We start from the raw sequence: 17,279 nt of genomic DNA, 5'->3' as shown, positions 1-17,279 counted from the left end.
CCAATCTCCTAACACTGTCTCTGAGGAGCTGTAGTTGGGTGCACGTCCCGCAGGTATAGTCAGCGGGGACACCAGTCGTATCCCTCACCACCCACATCCTACAGGAGGAGCATGAACTGCCCTAGCCTCCATCCCCTCTTCCCTTACAGAATACAGCTGCACTGTGGACCAACTGGAACTCCGCACTCCGACTCTGCTCCAAGTCATCTGTACTCTCTGTAAACTCCCGGCTCCCTTCACGCTCTTTGAGGAAATGTAGGAAATGAAATGAAAGGATCACCTTACTCCTTCCTCACCTAACTCCCTCAGGCACCAAACTCTCACTGTAGCACTGAAATGCACCCAAATTCAGTACTCCCTCAGTCACCAAACTCTCACTATAGCACCCAAATTCAGCACTCCCTCAGTCACCAAACTCTCACTATAGCACTCAAATGCACCCAAATTCAGCACTCCCTCAGTCACCAAACTCTCACTATAGCACTCAAATGCACCCAAATTCAGCACTCAGTGCAAACAAAGTCTGCACTGTAACTAGCTCAGATTTATACTGTGACTCTAGCCACTGAAACTGGCCTAATCCAATTAACTAATTAACAAGCTCCAGCTGCAAGTAGTTACAAGTAGAACCTTATTTACAGCTGATTGAAAATTCACTTTCTTCTCAACCAAACAGCAACTTTTAAGTTAATTAACTCAATAAAAGAAAGACTAGACTTTAGATACAAATAAAAATAAACGCTTAATATCTCTGTCACCAAACTCTCACTATAGCACTCAAATGCACCCAAATTCAGCACTCAGTGCAAATTTGTGGAACATCCTCTTTGTCACCATTCTCCACCTGCTCCATGATGACATGCAAGCTGAGATCCTCACCAACGCAACCACCACAGACCCAAAATGTGTGAAAACTGATGTCAAACAGTGCTGCTTCATCGCACCAAGGCTCCTCTCCATCTTCCTTGCAGCAACACTCCACTCCATCACCCTGAAGTTCCCTGCTGTAGTGGAGCTAACCTACCAGACAAGTGAAAAACTTAAATCTCTGCCTTTAGGCCAGAACCAAGACCATCCCAAACTCTGTCCGAGCTGCATTATGCAGACGACGCCTGTGGGTGTGCACAGAGGCATCAACGCATTTACAAAAGCATATGAGAGAATGGGCCTCAGACTAAATATCCGGAAAACAAAGGTTATCTACCAGCCCGCTCCTGCCGCAGGAACTGCCTCCCAATCATCAAGATCCACAATGTGTCCCTGGGCAATATGGATCATTTCCCATGCCTCGGGAGCTTTTTCTCGGCACAAACAGACGTTGGCGATGAAATCCAGCATGGACTCCAATGCACTCTTCAGATGCCTGGTGAATAGAGTGTTTGAAGACCGAGAACACAAATCCAGCACCAGGCTCATAGTCTACAGAGCAGTCGTGGTCCCCACCCTCCTGCATTCATCAGAAACATGGAAAATGTACAGCAAATACCTCAAATCCCTGGAGAGATATCACCAATGTTGCCTCCGTAAAATCCTGCAGATCCACTGGCAGGATAGGCGTACCAACGTGGCTAATATCTCCATTATCGAGGCACTGTTCCCACTCGGCCAACTGTGCTGGGCCGGCCACATTGCCCACATGCCCGACACAAGACTCTCAAAACAAGTGCTCTACACCGAGCTTTGGCAAGCGATCACTAGGAGGATACAGGAAACACTGCAAGGGCATTCTGAAAGCATCCCTAAATAAACATCCCCATCGACATGTGGGAATCGCTTGCCTTGGAAGCAAAAACTGGAGAAGAAGCATCCGCGAAGGCATCAATCACCTCCAGCGTCGCAGGGTGTTGAACTCGGAGACCAAGCGTAAACAACAAAGAGCGGAGAATCCAGAGCATCCCACCCCACCTCATCAAATACCACTGCCAAACCTGTGACAGTCTGCGGATCCATGATTGGACTGGTTAGCTACTGCACAACCACCTCCCGGAGTGGAGGAGGTCATCCTTTACCCTGAAGGACTGCCCAAAAAGAAGGTAGTGGAGTAACTTGGAAAGGTGACATGCACCATTTTTCCAAAACTGTCTTTGTCCACACAGTTAGTTAATGAGATTAGGGAGGGTATTTTCAGTTGGGTGAATTTCAAGGTCAGCACAAGTGGCAGACTAAAGGAACACGCTAATAATTGAAGCGACTGGATGTCAACTTGTGTCCTCCTCTCTGTGGTTAACATGCATTGCAGTATGTTTGTTTCCAACTCATAACATTGAGTTCCCACCATTTGCTGTTGGCTGCAGCCAGAGGCAGGGGTGAAGGGAGGGAGATGGAATGCTTCCAAGGGGCATCCAACTGGCTGGACCCAAAACCTCCATCCTCCCGGATGAATGATCATTCAGTCATCGTTTCTATGCTGCCACGGTAATGGTCTCTCTATAGAATCTTGTAGGTAGTGGAGACATGTGAAAAAGTGTCCACCTAAAGCTTCTTGCACATGGCTTTCATGACCCTGGTTGAAGAGCAATGTTTCTATTTGTGATCATTTCTGAACAGGAGGAACACCCATCTCTGGTCCACTCGGGTATCTTTTACCTGGTGGGATGGGGATATCATGTCTAGACCGAGGCCAGGTGAAAAACGTAGCACTTGCCTGCTGGCTTTGGAAGTGAAATCTATAGAGGAAATTCTCAGTAAATGTGTCACTCCAATTCGTTCACACATTCATTGAGGCACCAGTGACTCTATGGGAGCAGCAGGGCCCCTCGTTCAATAGCCTAATTGAGGCATCGGGAAAGGTGGCTTTCCTCAACGGAAGTGCTACGGCAAGCCTTCCTCAACAGTTCCTGCCGGTTCTCAAGTCAGCGGGTGAGCTCCAGTCGCAAAGATTCAATTCTACCCTATGGTTCTAAATTTTGGCACAGCAAACTCTAATGTGATATATTGTCCCATTATACTGCTTTTGTGGTTAGCTTTTCATTTCTTTTTATATTGAAAAATTACTTTTATTTTCATTCACTTGTCTCCTTTACCACAGATGTAGCTTGGATTCAAGATTATCTGCCCATCCCTGCTATGGAGCAGTAAATTGTCTCCATTGAAGTTAATAAAGTAGGGGTACTACTTTGTTAGTGGTATCATTAGTTACACAGGTCATTTTAACATTTGTCATGCATTGAACAGACAGAAGGAAGATGGATGTGAGCAACTTCATCTCATGGCATTATGTACCTAAACAGTAATCAGAGATCACTCTAAAGTGCATTTATAAACAATATATCTTTCCTTTTTTCTTCTTTTTGCCTTCTTTCCTTTTAAAGGGGCCTTTGTCAGTTTTCTCTGCCAAGAACCGATGGACCCCAGCTACAGAAGTTCACCTGAAAAAAAGTGAAAAAGGATTTGGATTTACTCTACGTGGAGATTCACCTGTCCTTATCGCAGGAGTTGTCCCTGATGGCTCTGCAGATGTAGGCATACATTGCTGTATTTTACATGTGATGTGATTATTTTTGTATCTCCATATTTATACAATCTTTAAAAAGAGAATGACTTCAAAAAATGAACCAAGCTGATAGAAATGCACAGCGGTTACAACACCAGAGGCTAGCCATTCATCTCGACTATCTTCTATCACTGGTTGCCTTTCATGTGAGCAAACCGTCATATTTACCCTCGCAATTCCAATATCTCTGGTTCTTATCCCTTCATCCACACATCTAATCTGTGGAATCACAGCATGGCTGCAGCACAGAAGGTTGGCCTGTCGTCTCGATGCTGGCCCTCTGAAGGAGCAACACACCTCATGCCACTCCCCTGCCTTTAGAGCTTGCAGATTTTTCCTTTTCAGATAATGATCCAGTTCTGGTTTGAAAGCCTCGATTGACCCTGCTTCCACCACACTCTCAGCAAGTGCATTCCAGATCCAAACTTGCTGTGTAAAAATCTTTTCCTCATGTCACAGTTGTTTCTTTTGCCAATTCCCTTAAATCTGTGCCCTCTGGTTCTCGATCCTTCTACCAATACCTTCAATAATTTATACACACATGCAATCTCTGCTTCTGCACCCTCTTTAGAATTGCTCCTTTTATTTTATCTCTCTGAACACTTCCCACCAAAATGAATTACTTCACACTTCTGTGCATTAAGTTTCAACTTCCACTCGTCCACTGCCATTGGTCACCCATTCCATTTCTTTCTGCATGCTCTTAAGCTGCAGGATAACCACATCTATATATGTACTATCCACAAAACTGTTAAAGTCGCAGATGTGCTGCAGTGATACCAGCTGTTGCTCGAGCTCCGCAATTCGGAATTAGAGCTGCTTTTTAGAAGGGAATCGGTTGAGAGCAGGAACACTGAGTGATTGTTTTCTCCTCTTTTGTCATGTGACACGACGAACAATTGTAACACTCACTCGGCAACTCAACATAGCCAGTGGACTGGTCATTCTGGTCTTTTTTTTCTAATTCATTCATAGGCTGTGGGCATTGCTGGCAAGGCCAGCACTTGTTTCCAATCCCTAATTACACTTGAACTGAGTGGCTGGCTTGGCCATTTCAGAGGGCAGTTGAGAATCAATCACATTGCTGTGGTCTGGAGTCACATATATAGCTCAGACCAGGTAAGGAGGGCAGATTTCCTTCCCTAAGGATAGGTGTTTTTGTACGACAATTGACAATGGTTTAATCGAACCCAAATCCCAGAGCATTCAATACGATCATGGCCGACCTGATTGTGGCTGCGACTGCACTTTTCTTCCAACGGATATACCCTTTGACTCTCAACCTTTAAAAGTATTCAATGACCCCCTGCGATCACCGCTTTCTGGGAAAGTGTTCCACAGACTCATGACCTTCCGAGAGAAAGATTCTCATCTCAGTCCTAAATGAGAGACCCTTTTATTAAACATGTCCCCTAATTCTAGTCTCTCCCATGCTGAAATATCCTTTCAGCATCCACCCTGTCAACTCCCCTCAGGATCTTGTATGTTTAAATAAGGTCATTTCTCAGAAGTTAGCACTGCTGCCTCACGGCGCCAGAGACCCAGGTTCGATTCCAACCTTGGGTGACTGCCTGTGTGGCGTTTATCTATGTGGGTTTCCTGCCCTACAGATTGACTCGATCTATAATTCCCACAGCCTCGGAAAGGCAGCCAGCATAATTAAGGACCCACGCTCCGCGGACATACTCTCTTCCACCTTCTTCGGTCAGGAAATAGATACCAAAGTTTGAGGTCACGTACCAACCGACTCAAGAACAGCTTCTTCCCTATTGCCATCAGACTTTTGAATGTACCTACCTCGTAATAAGTTGATCTTTTCTCTACACCTTGCTATAACTAACATTATATTCTATAGTCTATCCTTCCTTCCCTATGTACGGTATGCATTGTTTGTACAGCATGCAAGAAACAATACTTTTCACTGTATACTAATAATACATGTGACAATAATAAATCCAATCAAATTCGGGTGCTCCCGTTTCCTCCCGCAGTCCAAAGATGCGCAGGTTAGGTGAATTGGCCATGCTAAATTTTCCCTTGGTATCCAAAGGTTAGCTGGGGGTACAGGGATGGGGCAGGGAAGTGGACCGAGATAGGGTGCTCTTTTAGAGGGTCGGTGCAGGCTTGATGGGCTGAATGTCCTCCTTCTGCACTGTGGTGCTTCTAAACTGTAATGGATATAGTCCGGGTATCTGTTGAGTGAGCCTTCTCTGAACTGCTTCTTGTGCATTTAAATGCTTTCTTAAATAAGGGGACCAAAACTGTGCTCTTACCAACTGTAGCAAACCATCATGCTTACATATTCTATTCCCCTTGCAATAAGTCACAACATTCCATTTATTTCCTTAATCACTTGCTATACCTGCATACTAACTTTTGTGATTCATGTCCCAAGAAACCGATTTCTCTGTAATACAGGCTCCTGGTGTCTCTCACCATTTAAACAATTTGCTGCTTTTCTATTCTTCCTGCCAAAGTGAACAAGTTCATATTTTGCAACATTATACTCCACCTGCCAAATTTTTGCCAACTCACTTAATGAATTGATAATCCTTTGCAGGCCCGCTTCAAGACTTACTTTTGGTCCCTTCGTCCAAGTCATTGAAATAAATTGTAAATAGTTGAGGCTCCAGCATTCATCCCTATGGCTGCCGTCACATCTTGCCAGCCTGAAAATGACACATTTTTGCCCACACTCTTTTTCCTGTTAAGTAACCAATCCTCTATCCATGCTAGCATATTGCCCCCTACAATATTATTTTGCATAGCCACCTTTAATTTGGCACTTTCTCAAATGCTTTCTGGAAATCTAATTACAGAACATCCACAGGCCTCCTCTACCTGCTTTGCTTATTGCTTGTTCAAAGATCACCAATAAATTAGTCAAACATGATTTCCCTTCCACAAAATCAATTTTTTCTCTTCCTATTTTTACTGAGTCATCTTCTGTTAAGATGTGGAAAATTGGATTGTAATCTGTTCCCAGACTGCTGCCATTTCAATTCAGTGGAGTGAGGAAAAAAAACTCCTTCCCTCTCTGTTTTCCTGTTTTCCCACAACAAACGTGAAAACCCTTCTGGGGAGTCTCGGGTGTTTCTTTTTATTTGTTCATGGGATGTGGGTATCGCTAGCAAGGCCAGCATTTGTTGCCTGTCACTAATTGCCTTTGAACCGAGTGCCTTGCTAGGCCATTTCAGAGGGCATTTAAGATTCAACCACATTGCTGTGGATCTGCCATGTAGGTCAGACCAGGTACGGTGGCAGATTTTCTTTCCTAAAGGACAATAATGAACCAGATGGGTGTTGACAAGAATCGACAATAGTTTTATGGTCATCATTAGATTTTTAATAAGAGTGTGAACACTTGAATTGGCAGTTCGATGTGACATATTTCTTATTACTTGGAGCAATACTGCATAAGTTCCGATCTGTAATTCTTGTGCTCTTCTGTAATAATGAGAGATGAATTGGAACTGACACGTGTTTTATTAACTTTCCTAGGAAGCTGGTCTCCGAGAAGGAGACTACCTTGTGTCAGTGAACCAACAAGATTGCAAATGGTCCAAGCACACTGATGTAGTTCAGTTATTGAAAAATATCAGCACAGAGGGTGTGAGTATTGGGGTGATAACCCTAATCACCTCTGAGCAACACAATGTAAGTATTTACCATTCAGATATCATTGTTGATTTTTACACGTGCTGGTTGTTGTGGGAGTCAGTATTGTAATTAGCATGTCACCGTGCATAAAAAATAGCTTGGTGGATAAGTAATTTATAGTTACTTTTTTGGAAATCTGCAGAAAGAACCTCAACATTGGGAGATGAAGCCTTAAAGCAGGTGGCGATGGCAGCTGGAAAGCCTGGGACAATCCTGCCTTGGCTGTTTCCTGGAGCCTCAAGCCAACAACCAATTAACTGCCTGGCACCAGTGCTCCTGTCCCTTTAAGCTCAACGATCCCACCTTGAGTTATTGGCCTGTCGGACGGTCTGTGACACTCTTATCATAAAGTAGTAGGATGCAGGTTTGTCCCCATGATCTGTAAGACAATGTGCTACCAATTTCAGCCAATGTGGAGAGGGTCCAAGAGGATGTCAGTTAAGACTTCTTTGAATGAGAATTGAAAATTAAGATAGAGTTGTCATAGTGGAGGGGAATGGGGAGGATACTCCCAAGACCAATAACTTTCAGAGCAAGGTGGAGGGTTGAGCAGATTGCCCATCTGTTCCCTCTCCTTGCTTTACCGAACTGGCCATTCTTCATGCAGCACTACTAGGAGCAGTGGCTAGTGCTGGTACTGCATCAAGGTTAGAGCAACAGCATTGGAAGCAAACATGGTGAGTAGGGTCAGGTAGATGGATCCGGTCGGTCAGTGGTGGAAGTTGTTGATGAGGGTAGGGGCTGGGTTTCCACAAGGTGGCCTTTGCCACGAGGAAGTCTTTCCATGAGAGACACGGTGCCTAATCAGGAGAGCAACCCCACGCCTCTTCAGTTTTCACTGCTGCAGGCATGCTTGCATGGAGTCAGGAAGGCAACAGGCACTCCCTCCAGATTCAAAGAAGCCTCCCTGCCTCTCTGGGCCACAATAAATCTGCTGCCAGTATGTACTGGTTAAAATTAAATATAATCTCTGCTTCAAAATAAAACAAAAATTATAAAGCACTCTTGATAGATTTGTTGTATCTGAATGTAATACTGACCACTGGAAACTAGACAAAGAACCAGGTCCCTTTACTTTTGTTTTATTATTCTATGGGACATGGTCATTGCTGGCTCGGCCAGTATTTATATTACCCGTCTTCCATTACACTTAAGTTGGTGGTGAGCTACCTTCTTGAACCACTGCAGTCCATGTGATAACTTTTACTGTTGCTCACTTCAAATGAGGTAGTGATAAAGACAATGTCTGAATGCAATATGGGCCTCAGCTCTAGGTTAGATATATGAAAAATCAGTCCCTGTCACTACAATTCACTGGCTTCGTGTTGGATGACAATATGATTCTGAGCTCTTCCAGAGGGTGAAAAAGTGAATAAATCTCCAACATTTTGTGTCTGGGTACTATTGCATGAAGAATGGCCAGTTGGGCAAAGAATGTAGAGAGAGCAGATGGGCAATTTGCTCAACTCTCCATCTTGCTCTGAACGTTATTGGGTCTTTGGAACATTCCTCCACTATGACGACTCTCACTATAATGACTCTATCTTATTTTCCAATTCTCATTCAGGGAAGTCTTAACTGACTCCTCTTGGCCCCTCTCCACATTGGCATGGCTGAAATTGGTAGCACACTGTCTTGTAGATCACTGGGATAAACCTGCATCCTATGACTTTGTAATAGAGTGTCACAGGACCTCTGATAGACCAATATAGGTCAATAACTCTTCAAGGTGAGATCATTGATGTATTCTGTTTTTTCCTGAAAAATGTTCTACTCTTGTTAGCTTATGTGTTATCCTTGTGTTAGCTGACATGTATTGAGTCCTGGTTGAACAATGGCTCAATTTTTAAATTCTCATCCTTGTTTTCAAATCCATTGTGATCTCTATAATTCCCTCCAGCCCACAATGCTCTAAATTATCTGCGTTGCTCCAATTATGGCCCCTTAAAAATGCCTTATTTTAATAATTGCACCATTGATGGCTGTGACTTCAATAGCCCTAGTGCTGGAATTCCCTCCCAAAAACTCGCTCTTGCTCTCTCTCCCTCTCCTCTTCTAAGGTCTTTATTCACCTGAGGAAGGAGCAGTGCTCTGAAAGCTAGTGATTTAACACAAACCTGTTGGACTTTAACCTGGTGTTGTAAGACTTCTTACTGTGCTCACCCCAGTCCAACGCCGGCATCTCCACATCATCTCTTCTAAGGTGTTCTTTACAACCTACCTTTTTGACCAAGCTTTTGGTTATCTGCCCGAAAGTCTCTTTATGTGACTCGGCGTCAATTGTTTGTTTTACAATGCACCTTTGGATTTTAGTTGATACATTAAAAGGCACTGTTGAAGTTCTATTAGATTGTCAATCTGCAAATTAAAATTCATTAAACAAGCTAATTAAGGGCATTTCTTTCTGACAGTATTTTCACTGAACAATTTGCCAGAGGTGGTTATCATCATTCTGCTCTTCTTTCCAGCAAACTGACAGAAAATCACTTCTAGGTACAATGACCTCGGCAAGCATCTTCTCTGGGAATGATAAAGAGAACAGCAGGAAAATTGCTGATTCTAGCAAGAGTCCAGGCTTGCTGCTCACCTGGAACAAGAAGAAAAATTCTGGCAAGGATGGCAGCACTTTCAGCTTACCCTTCATTGCTGTAACAGACGATGGATCATTCTACTGAAGAGTTTTATCATTCCTAACTTATGAGAATTATTATCCAGCTCCACAAACATACCCATCTCAACTGAGGATGCAGAATGGTTCTTTAGAAATTCATCTCATCTTGAAGCCCTATTAATCATGCACTAGAAGATGTGTTATCACTCAAATCCTTTCATAGGGGAGGCAGTGACATTGTGGTAATGTCATTGGACTAGCAATCCAGAGGTCAAGGTTGATCCTCTGGGGACATGGGTTCAAATCCCATTATGGCAGCTGGCATTTAAATTCAATTAATTAATTAATCTGGAATCCGCAATGATAATCATTAATGTAAAAACTCCTCTGGTTCACTAATGTCATCCTTACCTGGTCTGTCTTAGAAGTGACTCCAGAACCACAGCATTGTGGTGACTCTGAAATGGCCTGTGAAGCCACTCCGATACGGCAAACTGCTACAAAGTCTTATTGCATATGTATTAAACTTACAAACTATTGCTTTACTGGAAAACTTGTTTGTAGAAGACAATGGTATTGGGGCATGATGGTGAGGTGAGAGGAAGTCAGACACAACTAACGAGGCTTCAATATTTTGTAATAGATTAGGTAAAGTGGAAGAACTTTCAATGTCAGGCTTGATGAAAGGTTGACCCAAAATATTTGTCTTTCTCTTTAAGATCTGAGCATTTCTCGCATTTTATATATCTAACGTATATACTTGTGTAAAGTAGGAATTTTTAGATTAATGTTTTAGGCAAAAGGTAGGTTGATTTACACACAAGTAATATTCTTGTGGGGTTTAAATCCATGCATGTTGAAGGGACAACTGTTACCTTGAAACATGAAAAATCTTTTTCAATTACCTGTAAGCTATGCCATGCTTTCAGTAGACTAATTACTGGTTGCCATAACCTCAATTTTTCTTGAATACGAGGGCAAAACCACACACCATCGCCATGTTTCACTTTAAGTGTAAAATGAAATATTGGGCGTGATTCTCCGCTCCCCGCGCCGGGTGGGAGAATCGCGGGTGGGCACCCCGTCTAATTTCACGACCCCCTGGCGCCCCCCCGCAATTCTCTCCCCCCCCCCCCCCCCTCGGAAGAATCGGCGCTCGCCGTTTCTCACGGCGACCAGCGATTCTCCGACCCGGATGGGCCAAGCGGCCTGCCGTTCGCGACCGTTTCACGACGGCGGCAACCACACTTGGTCGCTGCCAGGGCTTGTAGGGGGCCTGGTGGGGAATGAGCACCACAACTGTGCTCGGGAGGGGACAGGCCCGTGATCGGTGCCCACCGATCATCGGGCTGGCGTCTCAATCGGACGCACTATTTCCCCTCTGCCGCCCCGCAAGATCAAGCCGCCACGTCTTGCGGGGCAGCTGAAGGGAAAGACGGCCACTGCGCATGCACGGGTTCAAGCTGTCAGCCGTTGTGGCGTCAGCCGCGCATGCGCGGGTTGGAGCCAGCCAACCTGTGCATGCGCGGCTGACGTCACATAGGCGCCGGCATCGCGTCACTCTCGGCGCGGCGGCCGAAAGTTACGGAGCGCCGCTCCTAGCCCCGCCGGGAGGGGAGAATAGAGGGCAAGGAGCGGCCTCCGAGGCCGTCGTGAAACTCGGCCGAGTTCACGACGGCCCTCCCTATTTTCCCGGGAGCAGAGAATTCCGCCCATTATCTCTCATTTCAATTGACATTAATTGAAAAGACATCCTTGCCCATCGTCCCTTGGAGCACAGGAAAATGTGCATAATCTAAACAAATTAGTACATTGAACCAGAAGAGGAAATTAAAATTACAGGTAGTAACTGGTTATTTATCATGAATACTTTGACATCAGCTTTGACAAAGAGTCATCTGGACTCGAAAAGTTCGCTCTTTTCCCTCCCTACAGATGCTGCCAGACCTGCTGTGATTTTCCAGCATTTTCTCTTTGATTACTTATCATGACATTGGCTGGATTATAGGGCAGAATTGGCAGAAATGTAGCTTCTGACTTGACAACAGTTAGTTGTGTTGTTTTTTTTTTTACTGGCATCCTTCCAAGGAATGGGTTTTTCATCTCATTTGGCATTATAAGATGCAATATGGGGCATGATTTTGCGGCCACGTTGCTTTGAAGGGTAAGCAGAACGCTGCCGGATTATCCCGGGAGAGGCCTGCACAAGCGTCCCGACAGCCTCTGCGCCTTGCGAGTTTCACCGGAGTCCTATGAACTGTCAGAGTCAGAACTCCACCCTAAATGGGCAAGACTGAATGACCCTCACGGAAGTAGGTTGTAAGCCTACTTACATCCTACTCACCAGCGATCCACCGGCTTCCATCAATTCACAGGCCTCCCCAGGGAGGCTGCAGCCAGACGCCGATCAGTTCTGGTCCACACAAACTTGGACCAGACGGCACGAAATGCAGGGGTCTCCCAGCCCATTGGAGACCCCTGGGTGGTCAGGGTAAACGCAAGCTGGCACCCTGGCCCTCCCCTTGGAACATGGGCACCTTGGCACTGCCAATGTGTCTGGATAGCATGGCCAAGCCAGCAAGAACACTGCCTGGGTTCCAGGGTGGCAGTGTAAGGATGTCTGAATGCCAGGGTGGCACTGCCAAGGGTCAGGGCGAGGTAAAACCTTTACCAGATCTCTCATCATGACGAGCCTCATCTAAATTGGAGCTTGTGCTTTTCTCCTTCAGTCAAAGTTTTATTTTTGTCTTGTGATACTCCCTGTTCACAGCTTGTTGTGATCTGTCTTCAATAAAAACAATGATGATCTAGAAAGAAGCACCCATACCAGCAGATTATCAGAAGGTAATATATTATTCAAAATAGTATCTAAGTGTTCACTTATTCGAGCCTTTCTCTCAGTTTGCTTCTCCATAAAATCTACACATTGGAACCCACCTAAAATGCTATTTACTTCCCACCCCTTTCTGACTGAAACAAAGCAAGTTATATATTAGGAAGTCATGCTGGGTTTAGCTTGGTAGAATTAATTTGGTTTAATCCTTGCTGCTGTCATACAGAGATTATCTCAACGACAAAAACTTAGAAAAGACCTAAAATGTGCTTTTAGATTTTAATCTCTTTATTGTTTTTCTTTAACGTTCAGTTTATGCCTAAAAGAGAGACAGCTGAACTCCGATCTGGAATACGACAGAATGATCTTCATCTTCAGTCTACCATTGTTTCAGAGACTTGAATCATTGGTGTGAAATTCTATCAAAACGTATATTTTTCAAAAAATATACTAGATTCAATTTGATTCTGCAAATGTTTTGAATGGAAGAAACTACATACTATGGGGACGATTCTCCGATATGGTGGCCAAGTGTTGGCGCTGTCGTGAACGCTGTCGCTAAATGGGCGCCGCGCCAATCTGCGCATGCGCAGTTGGACCAGCTCAATCCTGCACATGCGCAGTTGGGCCGCGCCATCCTGCACATGCGCGGGGAAATTCTTATGCGCGCCGGCCCCAACCCAACATGGGGTCGGTGTTCAGGGGCCGACCACGCTGGAAAGTAGGCCTGGGGGCTAGAGGCCGGCCCGCCGAATGGTGGGCCCCTATCATGGGCCAGACCCCACCGGAGGCCCCCCTGGGTGAGGGAGCCCCCTGCCCCTCCCCACAAGCCGCCGCGCCCCCTGAGCGTTCCCGCAGAGTTCCCGCCGGCAGCGACCAGGGGTGAACGGCGCCGGCGGGCCTCTGTCGTGTCGGAGCGGCCGCTCGGCCCATCCAGACCGGAGAATCGGCGGCGCAAATGCCGCCGATTGTCCGCACCTCAGAGAATTGCGCACCGGCGTCGTGGCGCGGTTGCTCCGATTCTCCGGCGCGGGGCTCGGAGAATCGCCCCCGATAAATGCTAACAGCTGTTGAGCCTCACAATACTGTAACTTCATGGTTTGTGACTAATAGCAGAGCCTAAAGCAGTAATCCTGTGGAATTGGATTTGGACAAGGTTAGGACTACATTCTAAATGGAGTCATCTTTAACTGCCTACCCTATCTGATATATTTAACTTTCAAACCGGCAGAAAGTGAAAGTCTGACATTCAGCACAAAGATTCACTGAAATGTGCTGCCTTGTTTTCAATGTGTGAATATGTAGCACTTAGTTGCATCTTTTTTTAAAGAAATCATTTTTTAGTAGGTGTTAGTCCTTTACCGATGGCTGAAGCTAACTACAGTTGACAATGTAGAAAAAGTTCATTTATGGGTGACTGACTTGCTTTGGAGAAGCATGTGAGGAATTTACTTGTGTCATGTCCATTCTCTCTTCTGGCACACTTATCTGGGGTTTTTTTTGTAAGAAAACTTTTCAAAGTCTTTCTTGAGTGCATTGCGTAAATCTGATTTTTCATACTGCAACATAAAACTCATTTAACTGAATACTTGGTTTAGTTCCTGAAGAACAGTTTGATCAGTTCAGTTTGCTGGAGGAACAAGGAGGTGGGGGAGATGGTTTACAGTTACAGTTTCTCATGCACACATGATTGAGTTGATCAAATCAGTAAATAAGCAGAACTGTGAAAAAGAAAAAATCACTTGTATTATGTATTTCATAACTGCAGGGCATCGTAAAATGCTTTACCACCAATGAAACACTTTGGAGGTATAGTGACTGTTGTAATAGGGTTCCTGTCATTGCATGGCAGGAGCTCTGTTTCGTCACTGGGAGGGAGAGGGGAAATCCCGCCAGTATGGATGCCATTTTGGGACTCCCCCCTCGATTCGCCGTCCCAGTTGCCTTTTCCATCCACCAAAAACTGAAGCGGAAATTCCACCCCCCCCCAAACCAATGACATTGATGAGGAAATTGGTTAAATGTACAGCCTGATCTCTAGAGTAGTTTGAAGTTGTTTGAGTAACTTGTAATGACCAGCTTATTAGCAGTTTATTGAAAGAAGTGTTTGTCACCCCAGTGCATGTGTGGAATCCCTTGTCTTTGCTGCCCACCTTTCTGTGGAAGGTACAGCTCCGATCTGGAACTAGAATCGCTCCAGCCTCCGCCTCAGTGGGTTAAATAAAATAATTGTATCAACTGCACACTCTTAAACAAGTGAATTCTTGCTTGATATGAATGATAGCCATGTATGCTTTGGATGCTGTTAACAATTACTTAAGAAATTTGGTGCCAGGCTTGATGCTAATCTGAAAGTTTCAGGAAAATTGGGCTGAATTCTCCACACCCCAATGCCAAAATCGTGTTCGGCGACGGGGCAGAGAATCCAGTTTCCCATACGAAATCGGGAACGGCGCCATTCTGCGATTCTCCGCCCCCCAAAAAGCGGAGTACTCTGGGCGTACACCGTGCCAATTATCCACCACCTCGGGCCATCGCCTGAGGCCCGCCCCGCTATTCTCCCTCCATCCCTGACTGGCCGAATTCCGGACAGCGTGGACTATTCATGGCCCCACCGTTCGTGATACCCGCATGGTGGCTATGGACTCAGTCCGCGACGCCACGGTTGGGGAAGGGACGATCGGAGGGTAGGGGCGCCTCATTCGGGACTGGGGCTATGTGTGCGGGTGGTCCGGGTTGGGCCAGCGGCCAATCGGAGGCACTATTTTGGGGGTCCAAGTCCACGGGTTGAGTGCGCTATGGAGCATGGTGCGGCCACTAGAGGCAGCTGCCGTGCGCATGCCTGGCCTCTGCCTGCTAGCCCCCTGCAAGGCTGTGAATCTGCACTATTCGCGACGGCATGGGGACATGGTCCCAAATACAGAGAATCCAGCCTATTATCTTTTTTTTCACTACTGCACCTGAGCACTCATATACATTTATTTGTGTAAATATTTTACAACAACATTCCCTTGGTGTATGAGAGGTTTATTCATCTCCTGTCTTGAATTCAGGACCAGTGATTGGCTGCCATTTTCATTAACAGCTGATATTCTGACAAGCCTCAATTGCCGCCAACTTTCAAAATTCTGCCCTACAATGCAAACTGAGTAAATTCAGAGCAACATAATTTTAAATGTAGAAACAGGATATCGAAATTTTTCAGTTCCGAGTCCATATTCGGTTATCTCAGAACATTGTTTTTTTTCCTGTCCAAACTGTTTTCTGTTTTTTAAATGATTTTGATTACAATAAAATTCAGCAATTTTGTAACATTTTAAAATAAAGCCTCTGTTAGCAGAACTAAAAAGTTGTAGGTTAAGTCTTTTTTTGGAGGATTGGTCCATCTGTACATTCAGCTTCATGAAATAACACAGATTTTTGGATGTTGAAAGTCTACTCTTAATTCTAAGTCACTTAATTCAATAATTTGGATTTTTAGCATGAAGTTTCCACCTAATTAAATTTAAACAATATTAATAATCGCATAATAAACTTGCCAAAATGCCTTTGATTAGAGCAGTCTGTATTTGCTATTAAGATTGTACTATAATACTTTAATTGGGACAGGTAGAGTTTCTTAATATCTTTGTTCACAAATCTAGCTATTTACAGTGGATTGGTCACTTGCAAACATATAGTTTGTTGACACAAGTGAAACACCTGAGGGGTTTAGATGATGATCCTAAACCAAGAAAATAAAGTTTAGTACTTTAGAAACAACATCTAAATGCCAATCATACTTTGCTGTTTTGAATAGATTGATAAATACATTTTAATCTATTTCAATGGTTATTGCTAATCCATTTCCTATTATTCTTATATTAATATTTTCTATTACTAGCACCATAGCTGTTAATTTATTCCATTATGGGAAGAGTGGATGCTTGTTACTTTGATACCAGGATTGTAATGGGGCCGAATTTTATTTTTCTTAAAGAAAATGCATTATTTTACTGGAAAATGATGCTTATTAGTGCATGCACATTCCCATTTTGGATAGAATGGCCTAAGCACAAATTAAAATTAAATATAGGTTTCTACTAATGCAAGGGTTAAGTTGTCTGTTCCTTAGAGCAGATGGGAAAGTATCCTGCACTAAACACCATGAGCTCAGGTTAACCTTTGCTTTTTATGCAGACAGCTTTGCTGTGCTTCATCAGCATTCATAATTTTTTTCCCATCTTAAACTCAATTACTTTTACGTTGTGTGTAACATTGGGTATATTGCACATTTTCTAAATGTGGAACAAGGGATGAGTTTTGTTGGGACATCCAAGGCGTCACCCACCGATCAGAGAACCGGCAAGGACCCCCCTTCAGTTCTATGGGGGAGGCCTGATGGTAAAGTGCCCTTCAGGCACACGCATTTAATTGGCCATGGTTGGACTTTTCCTGCAATTGAAGTCCCTGGTAGCGGAAATCCTGCCTATGAGACATGCTAGCCAATCAGAGGCCAGCAACTCCTCATGGCGCCAGCGGGAGCTGTGTCTGCTGGCAGCACTGCATCCACCTGAGGCCGAGGGTCACAGAACGAACCAAGGACACACCATAGGTAAATGATGGTGGGATATGGGTCACAAGGAAGAAGTCAGAGGCAAAAGCAGGGAGATGGCTTTCATCAGCCTGCACCCCAGCCTGAT

The 17,279-nt window shown here is 44.6% G+C and overlaps 1 protein-coding gene across 4 annotated transcripts in view; it reads left to right on the top strand.

Annotated features, from left to right (window-relative positions):
- Positions 1-10,895, top strand: part of rhpn1 (rhophilin, Rho GTPase binding protein 1) — a 123,572-nt gene extending 112,677 nt beyond the window's left edge. For 2 of the 4 annotated variants that reach the window (XM_038808838.1, XM_038808837.1), the window contains 3 exons: positions 3,312-3,458; positions 6,995-7,150; positions 9,622-10,895. In XM_038808838.1, coding sequence (XP_038664766.1) covers positions 3,312-3,458; positions 6,995-7,150; positions 9,622-9,828 — 510 coding nt within the window. In that variant the 3' untranslated portion in view covers positions 9,829-10,895. Of the gene's footprint in view, positions 1-3,311; positions 3,459-6,994; positions 7,151-7,295; positions 7,491-9,564 lie in introns of those variants that run through there. The other 2 variants (XM_038808840.1, XM_038808839.1) reach the window with 2 other exon arrangements.
- The last annotated feature ends 6,384 nt before the right edge of the window (positions 10,896-17,279 follow it).

Source organism: Scyliorhinus canicula, chromosome 10, assembly GCF_902713615.1.
Source record: "Scyliorhinus canicula chromosome 10, sScyCan1.1, whole genome shotgun sequence".
In the NCBI taxonomy this organism is placed as follows: domain Eukaryota; kingdom Metazoa; phylum Chordata; class Chondrichthyes; order Carcharhiniformes; family Scyliorhinidae; genus Scyliorhinus; species Scyliorhinus canicula.
Note: the sequence above shows the minus strand (reverse complement) of the source record. Positions and strands in the feature narration are given on the sequence as shown.